This window comes from Tympanuchus pallidicinctus, unplaced genomic scaffold (assembly GCF_026119805.1).
Source record: "Tympanuchus pallidicinctus isolate F22 unplaced genomic scaffold, pur_lepc_1.0 scaffold21, whole genome shotgun sequence".
In the NCBI taxonomy this organism is placed as follows: Eukaryota; Metazoa; Chordata; class Aves; order Galliformes; family Phasianidae; genus Tympanuchus; species Tympanuchus pallidicinctus.
The window spans coordinates 10,868,158-10,883,457 of NW_026294733.1; the positions used below are offsets into that span (position 1 = coordinate 10,868,158).

General features: G+C 46.7%; 1 protein-coding gene across 1 annotated transcript in view; it reads left to right on the forward strand.

The window, feature by feature from the left end:
* The window catches only part of CTNNA1 (catenin alpha 1), a 108,050-nt gene that overhangs the window by 78,597 nt on the left and 14,153 nt on the right, over positions 1-15,300 (forward strand). Inside the window, exons 10-11 of the mRNA XM_052684877.1 lie at positions 1,354-1,446; positions 10,718-10,874. Coding sequence (XP_052540837.1) covers positions 1,354-1,446; positions 10,718-10,874 — 250 coding nt within the window. The remainder of the gene's footprint in view (positions 1-1,353; positions 1,447-10,717; positions 10,875-15,300) is intronic.

The window sequence follows — 15,300 nt, forward strand, 5'->3', positions numbered from 1 at the left end:
GGTCCCAAAATTAATAATGGAATTGATGAAACACTCCACTCAAGTCTCTTGGCATGTGGTTGATGGTTTGTGGGACAGTAATGTATTCTGTGTGGGAACATCTGCTCTAAAGGGAACGGCTTGGGGAGGGGGAAAGTGTATGATACAGCTGCCAATACTACTTCAGAGTGACTCGCGTACGAACGCACAGGATGGTTTAACTAAAGGGAGGATGGAGTTTCCCTGTTTTGTAGAGGAAAGTCAGTGTAGAAACCTGGTTTGCTGCTGCATATCTGCTGGTCTACAGTGGTGCTTTACAACACCTAACTGGGGTTTTGCAGGTTGCTCTGCCTTTGGAATGACAGTGCTCAGTGTTCGTCTCAGTTCACTCCGTACTATTTTTACAGCTCTGTGTTCAAATGGCTCAGAATAACATGCTTATCACTCACCTGTCAGCTGCAAAATGCAACTCACTTCAGACTTCCTTCCCCTGAGAGTAGCTCCGATACGAGGAATGTCTTCAATTACCAAAAAAGTCTGTGCTGTCCCCGTCCTGTGTACTCCTAAAAGGCAGTTGGTAACAGGAGGTCCTCTGGTTCAGAGTGGCCTACTTAAGAGTGCTGCTGTGCAGCAGGTCAAGGTTTGGGAGTAAAGTTTTAGCATCACGAGATGCTGTTCCAGTTCTGGGGAAGTGGGGATGGGAATTCAGCGTCATCTGTACCAGCACGTGGCTTTGTTTGGTGAATTCCAGCACTGCAGTGGACCGGGTTCTGCCTGTTGGATCCTGCAGCCCTTGACTCAGTGGGAAGTGCATCAGGATCCAGTGTGCCGTCACTGAGCCCTGCTTTGTACAGCATCAGCAGAACAGAGGGAGCTGTGCAGCACCTCTGCACTTCCTGCATGAGTGCATTACACGATAAGCCTGTCTCCAAGTGTTGCTGGGTTCACATTAAGCTAGATGTACAAATCTTTCAGGAGAGCGTCCCGACAAGCATCAGAACGTTTAATCCTCACCTGTGTTGAAGCTGAATTGTTTTTTGAATTGTTTGATTGCTGCTGTCTCACTCACTGAGTTGGAATGGGCCTTTCAGCTCTGGCTTCACGTGCAGCCAGTGATGCTCTCGTCTGATTACTGTCAAGAACTTCACCGAGTGGGTGGAGGCACCGAGCTGCCTGTCCTCTCAGTAGTCGTTCAATTCTATCATCCAATATTGTGCGACTGGAGACAGAACAAATGTCATTAGTGATTTCAGAATCCATTGCAACTGAATCATTGTGAACACTTTGCATTTTGTCCCTGGTCACAGAGCTCCTTGTAGAAGAAAATAAAAATCATTGCTAACAGTTCTTTGTTTTTTCCCCTTTCTGACACAGGTTGCCAACTTGGCCTGTTCCATCTCAAACAACGAGGAAGGTGTGAAGTTGGTTCGCATGTCAGCCAGCCAGCTTGAAGCCCTGTGTCCCCAGGTAATGAAGCACATGAGAACCTGCACCTTGGAGAGTGGTTCTGATATTTTATGCCCACTTATAGACTTGTCTGCAGGTCTTGACATTTTCCTTAGTGCATGTAGAGAGTTAAATGCATCATGACTTACATTCTTAAAGCTACACAATAGAAGGTAATTAGGTGAGTGATAAAGGTGGATCTTGCGGTTCTTTACGTAGCAGCTGTAAGTTCCTCTTGCTGGGAATTCTTGTAACCTGAGTCAGGTTTACTGTTTACTGAGGACGTTTGTGTTGCAGAAATGTGTTGTAGAGACACTGCCTCTGCTCTTGTGTGTGTGCTATGATTGTTATCTTCTTTACGTAAGTAGAATATAAATACACCAATAAATCTTCCTGATAGCCCACAGTCAGTAGAAAGTGGCTATGCAAGAGGAGTTTCAACCTGTCTGAGACTGTTCTTTAATTAATAACTTCTTAACGACAATGAGGAAATTAGGTTTATATGAAAGCCAGGCTTTTCTCTTTCATTTTGATACTCCAGTTGTTGGCATTTCAAATGTCAAGAAACTGCAATGAACTTTGAGGGCTGTAGAGTGCTGTCAGTTCTTGTGGTTACATCTTGTAAAGCATCAGGAAGCTCAGGCCTGAAACATACACATTGGTAACTAGATACTAATGGAAAAGACGTCCTCAGAAATGGTCATATGGCACTGTGTGAAAGTAAGGTGTGTTGTCATCTCAGGGTTACTTGGAATTTGTTCCCATTTTTCCATATGTGTATGGAAACAGAAGGGACCTGTGCAGAGCTGTAAGGTCTTTGGAATCGTGTTTGTTTCAATCTCTTCTTTCTTTGCCTGTCCAACAACTTCCTATTTAAATAAGTCCATGCCTTTACAAGATGAGCATCGTGACAGCCACTTCATAGTGAAATAATAAACTGCAGCCAGTGGTCACAGAACTGTGGTGGCAGATACCGAGGTGCAGTTGTTAACCTTTGTTTTCAGGGATTGTGGATGCTCCATTTGGAGTGGCTGGGAGCTGTGGTGAAATGGACAGGGAGGGCTGGAGCTGATGAATTTTGGCTTTATGTAAGTTCCACATCTGAGCTTCCAAGCCTGCAGTTGTGATGCTCCGCTGTGCGATCTGCCTGAGTTTTAGGGCAGTCAAGGGATTAGCAAATAACACCATAGATGTTCATGGGGCTTGTGAGAGTGCTTTTATGTTACACTGTGTTCTCTGGCTGATACTTTAATGCTCTGAGTGTATTTGAACATGTGAATCCTGAGAGATATTTAGGGACACTTATTTAAACTGTTCTACAAATGGCATCTGCTTTCTCCTAGCAGTTCTCAGGTTTGTCCCGTGGCAGTCTGTGCAGTGCAGCACGCTGCTGTGCTCATCGGCTGCCACTGAGCACCCCAAATAATCCCCAGATGCTTCTGGATGCACGGAGCAGCGCAGTGAGGTGCTGCTTTTTAAAGGCAATTACAGGCTTATTTCGCAGTTCATTTCTGACAAGATGCACAGTTTATTCTTGGATGTTGTTAGGTGACAAACATGCAAATTAGGCATAAAATACAAATTTACTCCAATATTATCTGCCTTTTTTTCTTCTTTTTTTTTTTTGCTTAGATGGTATTTTTCCAGAAAGATGCTGGATTCAGAGTGAGTCAAGTCAATCAGTAATTATAATACACTCTGAAACTCAAGTGAATATATCAATATCACAAGGAAATATGATGTATGAAATTTAATTCAAGGCATTGCTGTGGTGGAAAGGATGAAACTGAAATTTAATGCACTTGATTAAGTCCCCAGGTAACTTCTTAAATAGCTTAGCAGTGCAGAGGCCATTCCGGGAGTAGGGAACTCCTGGTTAAGGAACGATTTCTGCAGAAATCAATCTGTAGAGTTAATTATAAAAGCAGTATCTCAGGTAGAGCAGTTAGTTGGTCCCTTGCGATAACTTGCTTGCTTCAGCTGCCAGCTGGAGCCAGGATGGTGCAGCTCTTCAGACAAACAAGGCTTGGAAGCTTTGTTGGTGTGCACAAGAACCCATTCACTGCCCACATCACCAGAGGGCTCAGGCATGACAGGTTTGAAATTTAATTATTACAGCAAAGAGAAGGCGTGGAAAATTGTTCATCTGAGAAGTCACTACAACAGCATGCTGTTGTACAGCAGCACTGGGGCTGTGTGGTTGGGTTGCTTTTCCTCCAGAGAAGTCATTTGAGTCACATCAGCCTTGCTGTTTGCTGAGCGATCAGCCAATTAATGCAGAAGGCAAAGCTGGAGACTAAATCTAGCATTTCAACTCTGCTTTGTGGCCCAGGAAGAACTGCTGGGAAGAGCTGTGTGCTCTGTAGCAGCCAGCTGGGTCACTGCTGCTGGGCTGGGCTCCCAGAGCTGAAATGGCACCACGTTAGGGGTCGCTGTGCTTTCCTGTGAAGCCAGGCAGGACTTGGAAGCCTGCCTGCGTTCTTTTGGTTGAGGGCACATGTTGCTGAAATTCTGCTTGTGGAAGCACAAGGATTTCTTCCAGCTTTGCACAGGGGTTACCTGTGTGCCTGCATCTTTGTGCCTCCCTGGGTGGTAAGGGGAAGGGGCAAGTCTGCCGTGTGTCGGGATGAGGGAACAAAAGTCCTTGATCGTTGCAGCTAAATGTTTAGGAAATGAAATGCTTAACGTCTCCTTCTGAATGGAAATGGAAAAGTACTGCTGTGACATACTTGAAATAGTTGCTTGTGCTCCCATTTGCCTAGCAAAGCGCTGGGGAAGTTTTCTTTGCCTTCTTGCTAAGCACAGATCTTGCCAATTGTAAATTAGTGAAAGATTTTGTTTATCTCAACTCAAAAACCTGGATCCTTGCTTGTAACTTTGGCTTCTGAGTTCTGTTTCCAAGAAGCACTTACTTTGAGAGCCTGCGAAAGCTGTTTTGTAACAGCATTTTGAATTTAAGATGTCTAAGAAGAGAGCTTAACCATAGCAAGCTTTCTGATCATACAAGCTGTAGGTGTTGAGGAGGCAACAGTGAAAGTGCCCCAGCATGGCTCATGAAAGGAAAGAGCATTGCTGCAGCCTTTTGATGTGACAGTCTGCTGCCACTTGCAGCTGCATTTACCAGCGATTCGTTCACTTTCTCGTTCTTTAAAGCCTTTAATGTTTGTCTGTAGATCTGTAGTGAAATTGTAGTCAGGATTTTAGAAACTAATTACAGAACAGAACTTGCATAGATGGGGTGCTTGCTTCCACAGTACGTGCTGGAGCCCCTCGCCCCGAGGCCGACCATCCTAAGGAGCAGCAGGTGGAGGTAGGTGCAGACGGACCTGCAGCTGCAGGAGCTGCTCTCCCCTCCATAAGCAGCAGGCTTTGCTCTGAGCACCGCTGGTTGCCTTTCGAGGGCAGCAGGCAGTGCCTGCACCCGTCCTTTCCCTGCTTGCTCCATGCCTGCTGTAGCACAGCCAGCATTTAGCAGAGCTCACCCACCCTGCGCAGTCAATGAGTGTCACTGATTAAACAGGCTTCAGAGGAGTCTTGGATTAGATTACATCTTTTATGAAAATAAATTGGCTCTTCTTGTATTAATGTCTTCTTTTAATGACTGCTGTTCCACATCCATACATTCCAATTTTGAAATGCTTGAAAAGCAATTTGCTGCTTATAGATTTCTGATGAGGCAGGTGGTTACGTATGCTGGTCACACCTGCTGCCACACAAACAAAATGCAGAAGTGCAAGCAGTCCCGTGCAGAGGTTCCAGGTTGCATGGAGACTGCTGTGTAAAAGTTAACATTGAAGTTGCACTTCTGTGTCATGAAGGCTGACTGTGAACAACCAGCACAGGACAGGAGTGGCCAGCAGGGAAACAATGTCAGAAACTTGAGCAGCTGCTGATTCAGTGGACTTCTATAGAAAGAATCAGTGATAGGAGAAGGATTCAGTTCTGGGCTGAGAGGTGGGCAAGGGCTGTGTGTTTTCTCACAGGCACAGTATGGGCTGTGGAATGCAGTAGCAGAACAGCTTCCAGAAATGCCACTGCTCCCTGAAACCCCCAAACTTTCATTGCTCCAGGTTGGGGAAATGCTGTACAGAGCCACACAGACGGGCACCAGTACAAATGGCTCAAAATTCCTGCACCTTCTGCATGGGCTGCTGTTACCATGTGAGCCCTCAGCTACAAAAGTGCTTCTCTTATGTTTGGAATTTGATAGGATAATTATCCATACACAGCATATATATAGAAAATCACTTGGATGGCAGCATAAGCTGCTGGGAAGGGTTCTGTTGCTCCAGAAAAGTCTGTGTCGTGGCATTGTAGCAACAGGAGGAAGTAGAGACTCCTCTCAGAGACTCCTGAAGCAAATCCCAAAATGCAAGGAGAGTGGTGTAAGCACCTTTTGTATGCTGGAACAAAGAGGAGGAAGTCAGAAGTCAACTTCTATGATTCTGTCTATGATTCTGTGATTCTCCTCTGGTGCATCATCCTCTGTCCACTTACTGGTCACTGCCATTACAGCTGGAGATCGTGCAAAGCAGTCTCTGCGTGTTTTGCTTCCAGGCATTTCAGCTCATCAGTCTGCAGAGTGCTTTTTGCTGTATTGAAGTTCAGGGAGGGCTGGCACACAGGCATGTGAATGCAAACCTGGGGCTGGATGTAAGTGGAAGTGACTTAAATGTCCTGCTTATGAACTGTGCTTCTGCTTGTAGCAAAATGGAACTGGGAGCAGAGGAGGAGACATGAAGATGGAGATAATTTTGGAATCTAGGATATAGGAAATGAAGTTAGGAGCAGGTTCTTATAAACTGCTAGTAAGCAGGCTGTGTTTTCTTTGATGCAGAAAAACACAGGTGTGAAAATCCAGCTCAGCCAGGGGCATCCTGCTGGGCTCAGCTTGGGGCAGCTTGGGAGGCACAGGGCAGGGATGTTTTTGGTGATCGTTTGGGAGCTGCGAGCTGAGCGCTGTGCTCCCTGTGCTCTTATTGTGCCTCCCAGCCACCCCTGGGGGTCAGAGCAGCAGCAGAGAGCTTGGCAGCACTGCATGGCCTCTGTGGGCTGACAGCAAGAAAACAGAGCGAGTGAGGGGTGATGCGTGGTGCAGCCCTGGCTTGGGCAGCTTCAACAAGAGCCTGCTTCCCCCAGCCTTGTACCTAAATCACTTCTCTTGGGGTCTCCTCCCCTTTATTTCAAAACTAAACAAAGCACACACACAAAAAAAACCAAAAATACCAACATGAGAACAACCCAAACCAAGAGTTAACTCCCCATATTTGGGCTGTAAAGAACAGGTGTTTAGTGAGGAGAGGGGAGGTGTGTGGGTGCTCCTTGGTGAGGCACAGCACCATCCTAAAGCCAGTGCCACAGGAAACAGGGCAAAATGCAACCAGCTGCAGAAGGAGCAGCGTCCTACAAAGAGCAAAAGGTCCTTATGAAAAAGATTGAGGCGAAAATGACATAAAATTAATGCTTGCAGCCACTGACTCAACTTGTTATGTAGCTTATGGGTGTTGTGTGCATTGAGATAATCTTAAGGTACAATAGGTAAGAATTGCAAAGCAAATCAAGTAAGTAATTTTCTTCTCCCGTGTGAACTTTCTTCTTTCGGCCCTGCCAGCCAAGTGCTCAGAATGGCTCTTTGTAGGAAAAACAAATGTGCAGGAGCTTTCTCCTGGCTTCTGTGTCAGTCTTCCAGATGCGGGGCCAGAAAGTTTTTCAGTCTTTAATCTCTATTTTCAATAGGGAAAGAAGCGAAACAAACAAACAGGCCAAAAAGCAGATTGTTCCCACGAGGCTGTGAGCTGCAGATTGAGCCATCGCTTGCAAGGCTTTGGATCCCCAGCCTCCCCTGTGTCAGGGCAGGGCTGCCAAGGCCTGGCTGCGGCTGCAGGCACAGGAGAGCTGCTCCAGGATGTGCTGGAACGGCGGCGCTGAGCGCTGGGCTGAGTGCAGCCCTGCCATTGCTGTATGAAACAAAGCATCGATAAAAATAGTGTGTTTTCTTGCCATGCTTCATTTCCTTCTGGATAGTCTCAAATGTCCCTGTTTGATTCTTTTCTTTGTACAACTTCAGTGAGTCATTGTGATCGCAGTGCTCTGGCAGAATTTTGAGCAGCTCTGAAATACAGAACATTTCCCTGCATTGCCAAGTGTTTTACGTGGAAGCAGCTACATTGCAGGTAGTCTTGCCATATTCTGCCTATTTTTGGACTAGATGTGTCCTTCACACAAGTTGTTTGTATTGTAAATGATTTCACACAGTTAAATGCCCAGTGTTTGGTGTTTTTATGCAGGAATAATTGTGTACTTCCATCAGTCCCTTCGCCCTTACTCCAAAATGTTTGGTTTAGACAATGAAGGAATTGCAGTGCCCACCACTCCCAACATACACAGACACAGGAGATCCCATATTTCTGTCCTTCTGCCAAATCTGTCCAAGCATCTGTTAGAAAATAAATCAGTTGCTCTGTAGTGGATACCAGACTCACGTAAGAGTGTATTTACCTGGAAAGTTGGGGTTTTTGTAGGATTTTATCAGTAATCCCTGGGATATGGGATATCATCTGGGAATCCCAGGTGACGGCCGGGATAATTGGTTCATGTAAATCTTAAGCTTTGCATGTTTGCTAGAGGGAAGGGTCTGATACCCCTAACTAAAACTGGATGTTGCGACCACTGTGCAGATGGAGATCCAGATGCTAAATGTGTGCGAGTGGATTTATGGCTGTGAGAGTTTGTGCTATGAAACAGGACTCCGGGGTGCATCAGCTCTCCTGAATTTCCTCCTGAGCGCACGTGCAGGCCTGCACACCTTTGTGAGGCTGTCTGCACTGAGCTGCAGTTCTGGCTTTGGCTCTGCAGAGCTACTCAGCAGCCTTTGATTTCCCCACCTCTACATCATCCACATGCTGGCTGCTTTCTAAACACAAGGCAGGTCTGTTTGTAAGGGAGATCTCACCTGCTAATTTTGCTCGGTGAATTTGTTAAGATGCCTTTGAGGTGACTGTTCCTTTCTGCTGGTGTAACTGCAAAACAAGGATCCTATTCCAGATGAGTGAGCAGACTGCCTGAAGGGTAATGGTGCAGCCTGTGCCTCCTGCATTTGAATTTGGTGGCAGTGCCTTGTTTGAGCTCTTTGAGTACTTGCTGAGCCCTCTGTCTATGACAGCTCTTCCGTTAGATATGAAGAGCTGCTTAATGTGGGCATCTGGGGTTAGGCATGTGCTGCTGACAAAGATTAATGGTTCAGCCAGCTGCTGCTGTCCAGACATACATCACACAGGCACGCAGGCCATATGCTCCATCAGCAGTGGAGCTGACCTGTCTGAGTGCTTAAAATGTGTTTTCATACCTGGTGTTAGCCAGGGTGGCTGGGAGAGGGGAGGAGAAAGCATCCTGAGCCCTGGCATTGCTGTCCTGTGTCTCTGCAGTAGTGGTTGTTAGCAGATTTGTAGAGCATTAGCTGTTTTCCCCATTTTGTTTGTGTATTGCTCATCATTTTGCATTCATCTTCGTAAGACTTTGGATATCTAGATTGTCACTGATAGGTGACATACATACATGAGGTTACATACATGAGGCCGAGGCAAGAAATGGCGATGGCCAGTCTTAGGAACCAGCCTCCGTGACCAGAAAATGGGCTTCCCTTTCTAAAACCTCTTTCTGATTGATTTTAAGTTTTGAACTTAATTCCTATGCGTGTCACAAGGCTTTTTACAGAGCTCCCAGGGCTGGAGAGCCACAGTCCCATGGGCAGATTGAAGCACTCAGAGCAGCCTGCACCCCACGGCTCCCCAAAGGGACTCCTGCTCCTGCAGCTGCTTGCACAGGCAGCACAAATTCCAGGTTTCATTTTGAGGCAGGGGGAACAGCAGAGGACTGACGTTGCTCAGGAAGGACAGGGGCAGTGCTGCATTGCCAGGAGTCAGAGCTGTGTTTCAGCCCAGCAGCTCTCCTGACCAGACTGTGGTTTGTGCCAGGTTGTTTTTTACATTTGCACACTTGTTACATCAAGCTCACTTGTAGATGTGACCAAAATTCGCAGCCTCCATCTGCAGCTGTGATGTGGCAGCCTGCAGAGCAGGACAGCTTGGCTCAGGCACTGTTGGTTCCTAGCATCCCTTGGGTGAATCAGCCTCCTTCTCCTGATTCATTCGGCGCCATCGTGATATCTTTAACATCGTCATCGTTTCCATGTTTAGTGAGTTATATCTTCTTTAAAATGCTTTGTGACACTTTCAAATGAAGCAGGTAGAAAATGCCGATTTTGGAAAAGCAGGAACATCTGGCACTTAAATGTTTTGTTCAACAACTTTGTGAAATTAATGCGGTCCTGAAGTAGAGAAGAAAAATTACACGTTGAACTTACGAGTTAATTAGCTCTAACGCTCTAGCTTGAAAACAAGATTAGGATTGTCATGTTGGTCTGACTGGAGGTGTTCCCGTGCCTGGCATGTCTCCAGGTCGTTTTGCTAACACACACAGGAGCCAGAGCGGATGCTGGAAGAGGAGCAGGCTTTGTGGCTGCTTCCTTCCCACACCTGGAGAGGCTTTTTTGACATTAAACTGACCAAGGAGTTGGCAGAGCATGGATTCGTTACCCAGCAGTGTGTAACACTTCTGCTTGGCAGAACAGTAGGATTAGAAGGAATTACATCCTAACAGAGAGCTCGAAAAAAACGTGCAGGGGTGTTTGGGAGGAGCAGCAGGGGAGCACCAAATACCCTCTCCTCCTGTTTCCTGCCTAATCCAGCTCTTCCAGAGCCGTGACAGAAGACTTGAGCTCTTGTAACAAGTACTGGTGAGGTACGGACTAAAATGTGAAGGAAAAGAAGATAAACACAGAATATATCTTGAATTCTGTATTTGTGTATTGTTCCTGCTTCAAACTGTCAACTTAATCCGTTTGGACCTTTTTTCTCAGGTTCTGGTGAGTAGCTTAGGAAATGCAGCCTCCAGTGAACCAACATCATCACGTCTGAATATTTAACAACATAACCTGTGCTCAGAAAGGTGCTGTGCCTTTTTAGCATGAGCTGTTAGAGAAAGGTGCAGCTGGCTGGTGTGAATACCTGCCAGGTGTCCTTGAGTGTAATAAGTGACCATAATAAATGTGGGAGCACATGTAAGTTAGGTGTGAAAGCATCAGAATTACAGAATAAATACTTTGGTGTTTAAACAACAAGTTGCTGAAAACTTACTAAACTTGCTTTGTTTGCTGCTGAGTTCATTGGATAAACATACAGAACCTACTTGTTTAGTGAGGAGCACGCTCTAAAAATCCAGAGGTGTTTTGCAGGTCATCAACGCTGCCCTGGCCCTGGCTGCAAAACCACAAAGCAAGCTGGCCCAGGAGAACATGGAGCTCTTCAAAGAGCAGTGGGAGAAGCAAGTCCGCGTGCTGACGGACGCCGTCGATGACATCACCTCCATCGATGACTTCCTGGCTGTGTCAGGTAACGGGGAGGCTCTGAGGAGCAGACTCCTCACTGAGCTTGTTTCTGGAAACCAGTGGTGGCCACACGTGGTGGAGTCCCTCGTTTCTGGGAGGAGCGGTGTTGGTGCACTGCGCCTGGCAAGCACTGAGTGTGATGTAAAAACAGAGCAGGAGATGTTGGCACAAGGAGAAAAGGTATCTTTCCAAGTGTGAAAGCAGCGATAGTTTAGTTAGCAGGTACTCTAGAAACTTGTCATTGCTCTTACAGAGTGAGCATGCATAAATGTATATATTTACATGTCAGCAGACAGATTGGCTCAAATATAGCGAGAGGCACTTTGAATCTCTGGGTCTGCAGTTGCTGGTGAGCTTGGCACGGATTGCATGGAGCTCCTGGAGGCAGAGCGCTCTGCCAGCAGCGGCGCAGCAGGAAATGTGAGCGTTCAGGCTACGAACTGCAGAAAGCAGAATCCCTCCCTTCACCTCGGACTCTTCTTACCTCATGAAAAATTAATATCCAGCCATAATCGTACAAGTTAATTAAAACTGTTCATATAGAAAACGTTCTGTGAATAGTTTTAATCACGTCAGTTTTACTAATGTTTTTAAGGAAGATCAGATACTTATCACAATACATTAATAATTCCATTTGTCACAGTGCTTGCCAAGATAACCTGTTTTATCAGCATCAGATGATAAAGACCCACTAGTAGCTGCTGTGACCTAGAAATAATAGGGGCATTTTTATTTTCACGTCCTCTAATTCCACTTGAGTCAGAGGACACGGAGCTATAACACATGAGTTGTGGCTGCACTAGCTTTCACAAATTGCCACTACAAACCCAGGGCCTAATTTTCCTGGTGCAAACAGACTGGAGCATCTCCAGTGACCTAGAAAGCCAAGTCGTAAAGCGATATTTCACGGGAGGACGTGTGGGATCGGAAGCACCGAGCGAGCGTATCTAGAAAGTGCAGGTGAAAATACAGATAACAAAGAGTTATCAGTATTATCGTGTGTGTTTTATGCCCTGGGTTCTGAGTAAAAGCTTTGTGTGCAGTGAGTTAGCAGAAGCTTACTCGGCAATTGAACGTCCTCGTTCTCGTTATCTTTCTGCGTGTTCTTCGTTGCAGCAGCAGCTGAAATTGCACAGCTGTGAGGAGCCTATTTCTGGGGAAATATATTTAGAGAGAATTGTGTGCTGAAGTTCATGGCTCCATTTGGAGTTTGTCCACGAGCGTACAAAACATTTTAAAGAGAAAAGGCTGTTATTCTGCGGAACTGCAGCCCGCTTGAAGCCGCCTGGCTGCGTTTTGCCTGCTGGTGGGGCTCAGAATGGGTCGGAGCAGCAGGACCGAGCGGTGGCCTTCCTTGTGCAGCCCCCGCGTGATTTGGGTACCTCTGAGGGGGCAGTGGTGGTGCTGGCCTGCTCCTGAACGGCTCCGAAAGCTGCGGGGCCTCGGCAGCAGGCATTTCTGTGCTGGGGCGGCGACTGGCTGACTCAGGGGGCCGCTTTCCTGCCCCGTGTGCGAGGCCGTGGAAATGCCACGCTCACACTTAGAGACTGCTTCAGATGCTCGAGTGCCTTCAGCGATTGTTTGTGTTTGCTGCCTTATCAGAGAGGCGTTTGAAAAATATTAAAGCAATAAATATTGCTTCGAGTGTTATTTGTTTGAACTTTGATAAATGCTTTCCATATAAATGCCGCTGCTGCAGTTCTCTGCTAAAAGTCGAAACGTGTCTTTGGATAAAATGGTGATGGCTGTGATTTATGCCAGGTTCCCTTTGGGGTTATTGGGATCTTTGAGCACAGTGGGGTTTATATAGATTGCTAACTGGGATGTAAGCAAAATAAAAGTGTTGTTGCAGCCTGTGTGTTTGTGTACAGCATCACGTTCCTGCAGTGCCCAGCATAAAACTCATGCTTTGTTGATCCATTTATGCTAGAGTTGTTATAATTAAGAAAAGGTTTGATGAGAGAGACATTCATTTTAGGTGATAGCAGATTGTTGTGCAGGATGAGGACACCTGACTGTGCAGTGTTGAGGTTGGCTTTACGAAGAGCACAGCATGAGAAAGGCTCTGTTAGGATGGACAACGGTCTGGCAGTGGCTAATTGTTAGGGCCTAGGAAATTAGTGACAGGAGACTCCTAAAGACTAAGGATCCTCCCCAAACGCTCCCAGCCATGAGTGTTGGCAGTCCAGGGAGCTCCAGCAACAGAGGTGATACCTTCTGAACAGTTCTTGACAGGCTTTTCTCTGTACACTCGTGTTAGTTGCTCTTTCAGCCATTATCACCCCTTGACATCTCCAGCATCCTGTGCACAATTCACAGCCTTAGCTGTGCTCCGTGTGAAGATCCTTCTTATTTTTGACACAGCACCTATTTGCTCCAGTTGATGCCCCCAGTTGTAAAAGGTGGGAAGGGTTTTTTCACTTCATGCTGTGTGTAAGTGTACAGACCTCTGTCCTGTGCCTCCTCAGTCGTCTCCTTGACTGCAGTGCCTTTTATTCCTCATTTCAGAGCTCTTCAGTACCTCTTGTGATTCCTATCCCCTGATGAGTCCCATCCCCTAGCACTCTGCCTGTGGTTCCCACTGATTCTGTCCTTCAGTTGCTGGTAGCACTGTGTAAAAAATCAAATCCAGTATTCTGAAGTCCCCTGGTTCTCCTTCAGGACCCTCTTAAAAACCATTCCAGATGCTGCCTCCTGTTGTGGTGCTGATGGAGGTTTGAGCTGGAGATTGCCCATCGTGATGGAGCTGTTTCTTAAGAGCCTCTGGATGAAGACTTGGTGTCACACTGATCATCCTTATTACAAAATGAAAACTGCTTTTAAGTGTATGAACTTGCAAGTGTTTGTAACCACATCTGCTGGCACCGTGGCTTCACCTGGTTTCTCCAGTGTCCCTTGTCAAGAAAAGGTCCAGCATGGAGATGGTTCTGAGACCATTCATGGGAACGTGGTAGAAAAGCAGAATTACATCTGTGACTTAAACTTGGGGAACTTGCTTTTTTATTTTGGTCCTCCCTTAACCCCCAGCACCCCCATGACAGCCTTGTTAAGGTATTTAGAAAAGGCATTCCTGAGCCCTTTGGTGGGGAGCTGAAGGTGCACTGGAATGAGGATGGACAGTCACAGGGGCTTGAATTCTCGTAGCTTTTCACAGTTCTTTGAATGTCCTGGTTTGCTCTAAAAATATTTTCTACTAGGAAAACGTGGCCTGTCCTCTTACCTTCTCTTAGCTTGTCACCAAACCATTTTTCCCTGTACTTACTTCAGTAGGATGAGATCACTTTGCTGCTGCCGGTGTTCCGTTCTGTGTTACCTTCTGTTGCTGTGCGATTTTTCTCCTGCTCAGCAGCACCAAGGCTGATGTAGGACAGCTCTGTAACGTCCCTGAAGGTGGTGGTGCTGAACCCATGTGTCAGCATTTCCCTGCCCTGCACCTTGGCCTCAGCAGATGGCATTTGGCACCGGACACCCGTGGCCTGCGTGCCTGTAGGACAGGTAGGAGTGTGTGCACTGCCAGCACGGAGCGGCCTCACATCTCATCTCCTGTCATCCAGCTGCAGAGCAGGAGCAGAGTGGATGCCTCTGACAGTCCTGCACTTCCCCGCAGCTTTGCAGGCTTCCTCTCACATCCTTCTGGCCGCTCTGCATCTGCAGAAGGCATTGAGTGGTCGGCAGCATTTGAACATCAGTTCTCGTTTCCCATGCCCTTTATTAAAGCCCATATCATCTGAAGAAGCTCTTAAATGATCTGTGGCTTACTTTATTCTTTTAGGAACTCAAGCAATAAACATTGTGTTATTTGGCCTGACACTGATGCTTTTCTCTTCGCCTTTGTAACTTGCAGGGCTGTCTCTTGCTTTAATTCTGAGCCTGTGCGTGCTCCTTGCCGGGGCTGTTGCAGCACGGCTGCCTGCTCACTGAATTGTCAGATCACTAACAAACCTGCACTTCCCTCTTGTAGGGCCACATCCTGCCCTCAGCTGAACTTCTCCAGGCTGAGTTCCTTTGGAGGTGTTTCACAAGTGCACTGTTTGTCCAGGCTGCTTACGCAGGTCTTGCAGTATTGCATCTGGCTCTGCTAATTTTATGTAAATTGGGCAGAGCTCTTCCAGCAGCAGTCCTTCCAGCCAGTTCTTATGAATCCTCCCTCAGCTCCATGTGCTGCTCATCTCTCCCAGCTCGTGCAAAACAGCTCTCTTACCACCTGGGCAGGGAATAGAAGCTGGAAATGATTTAAGGGGTAAAGCAGGGATGCTTCCAAGGAGGCATCTTATGATGTTGGATTGCAGTGTCAAATCATTGCTCCTGATGTATCAAAGAAGTGTTTGACAGAGTTTGTAAGAGCAGAGTTTGTGAGTTCTGGGTAGGTGTGTGCTGATGAGCACCCAAACCTCTCCAGGCATTTTCAGAAATCTCTTGAGGGTTTTTAC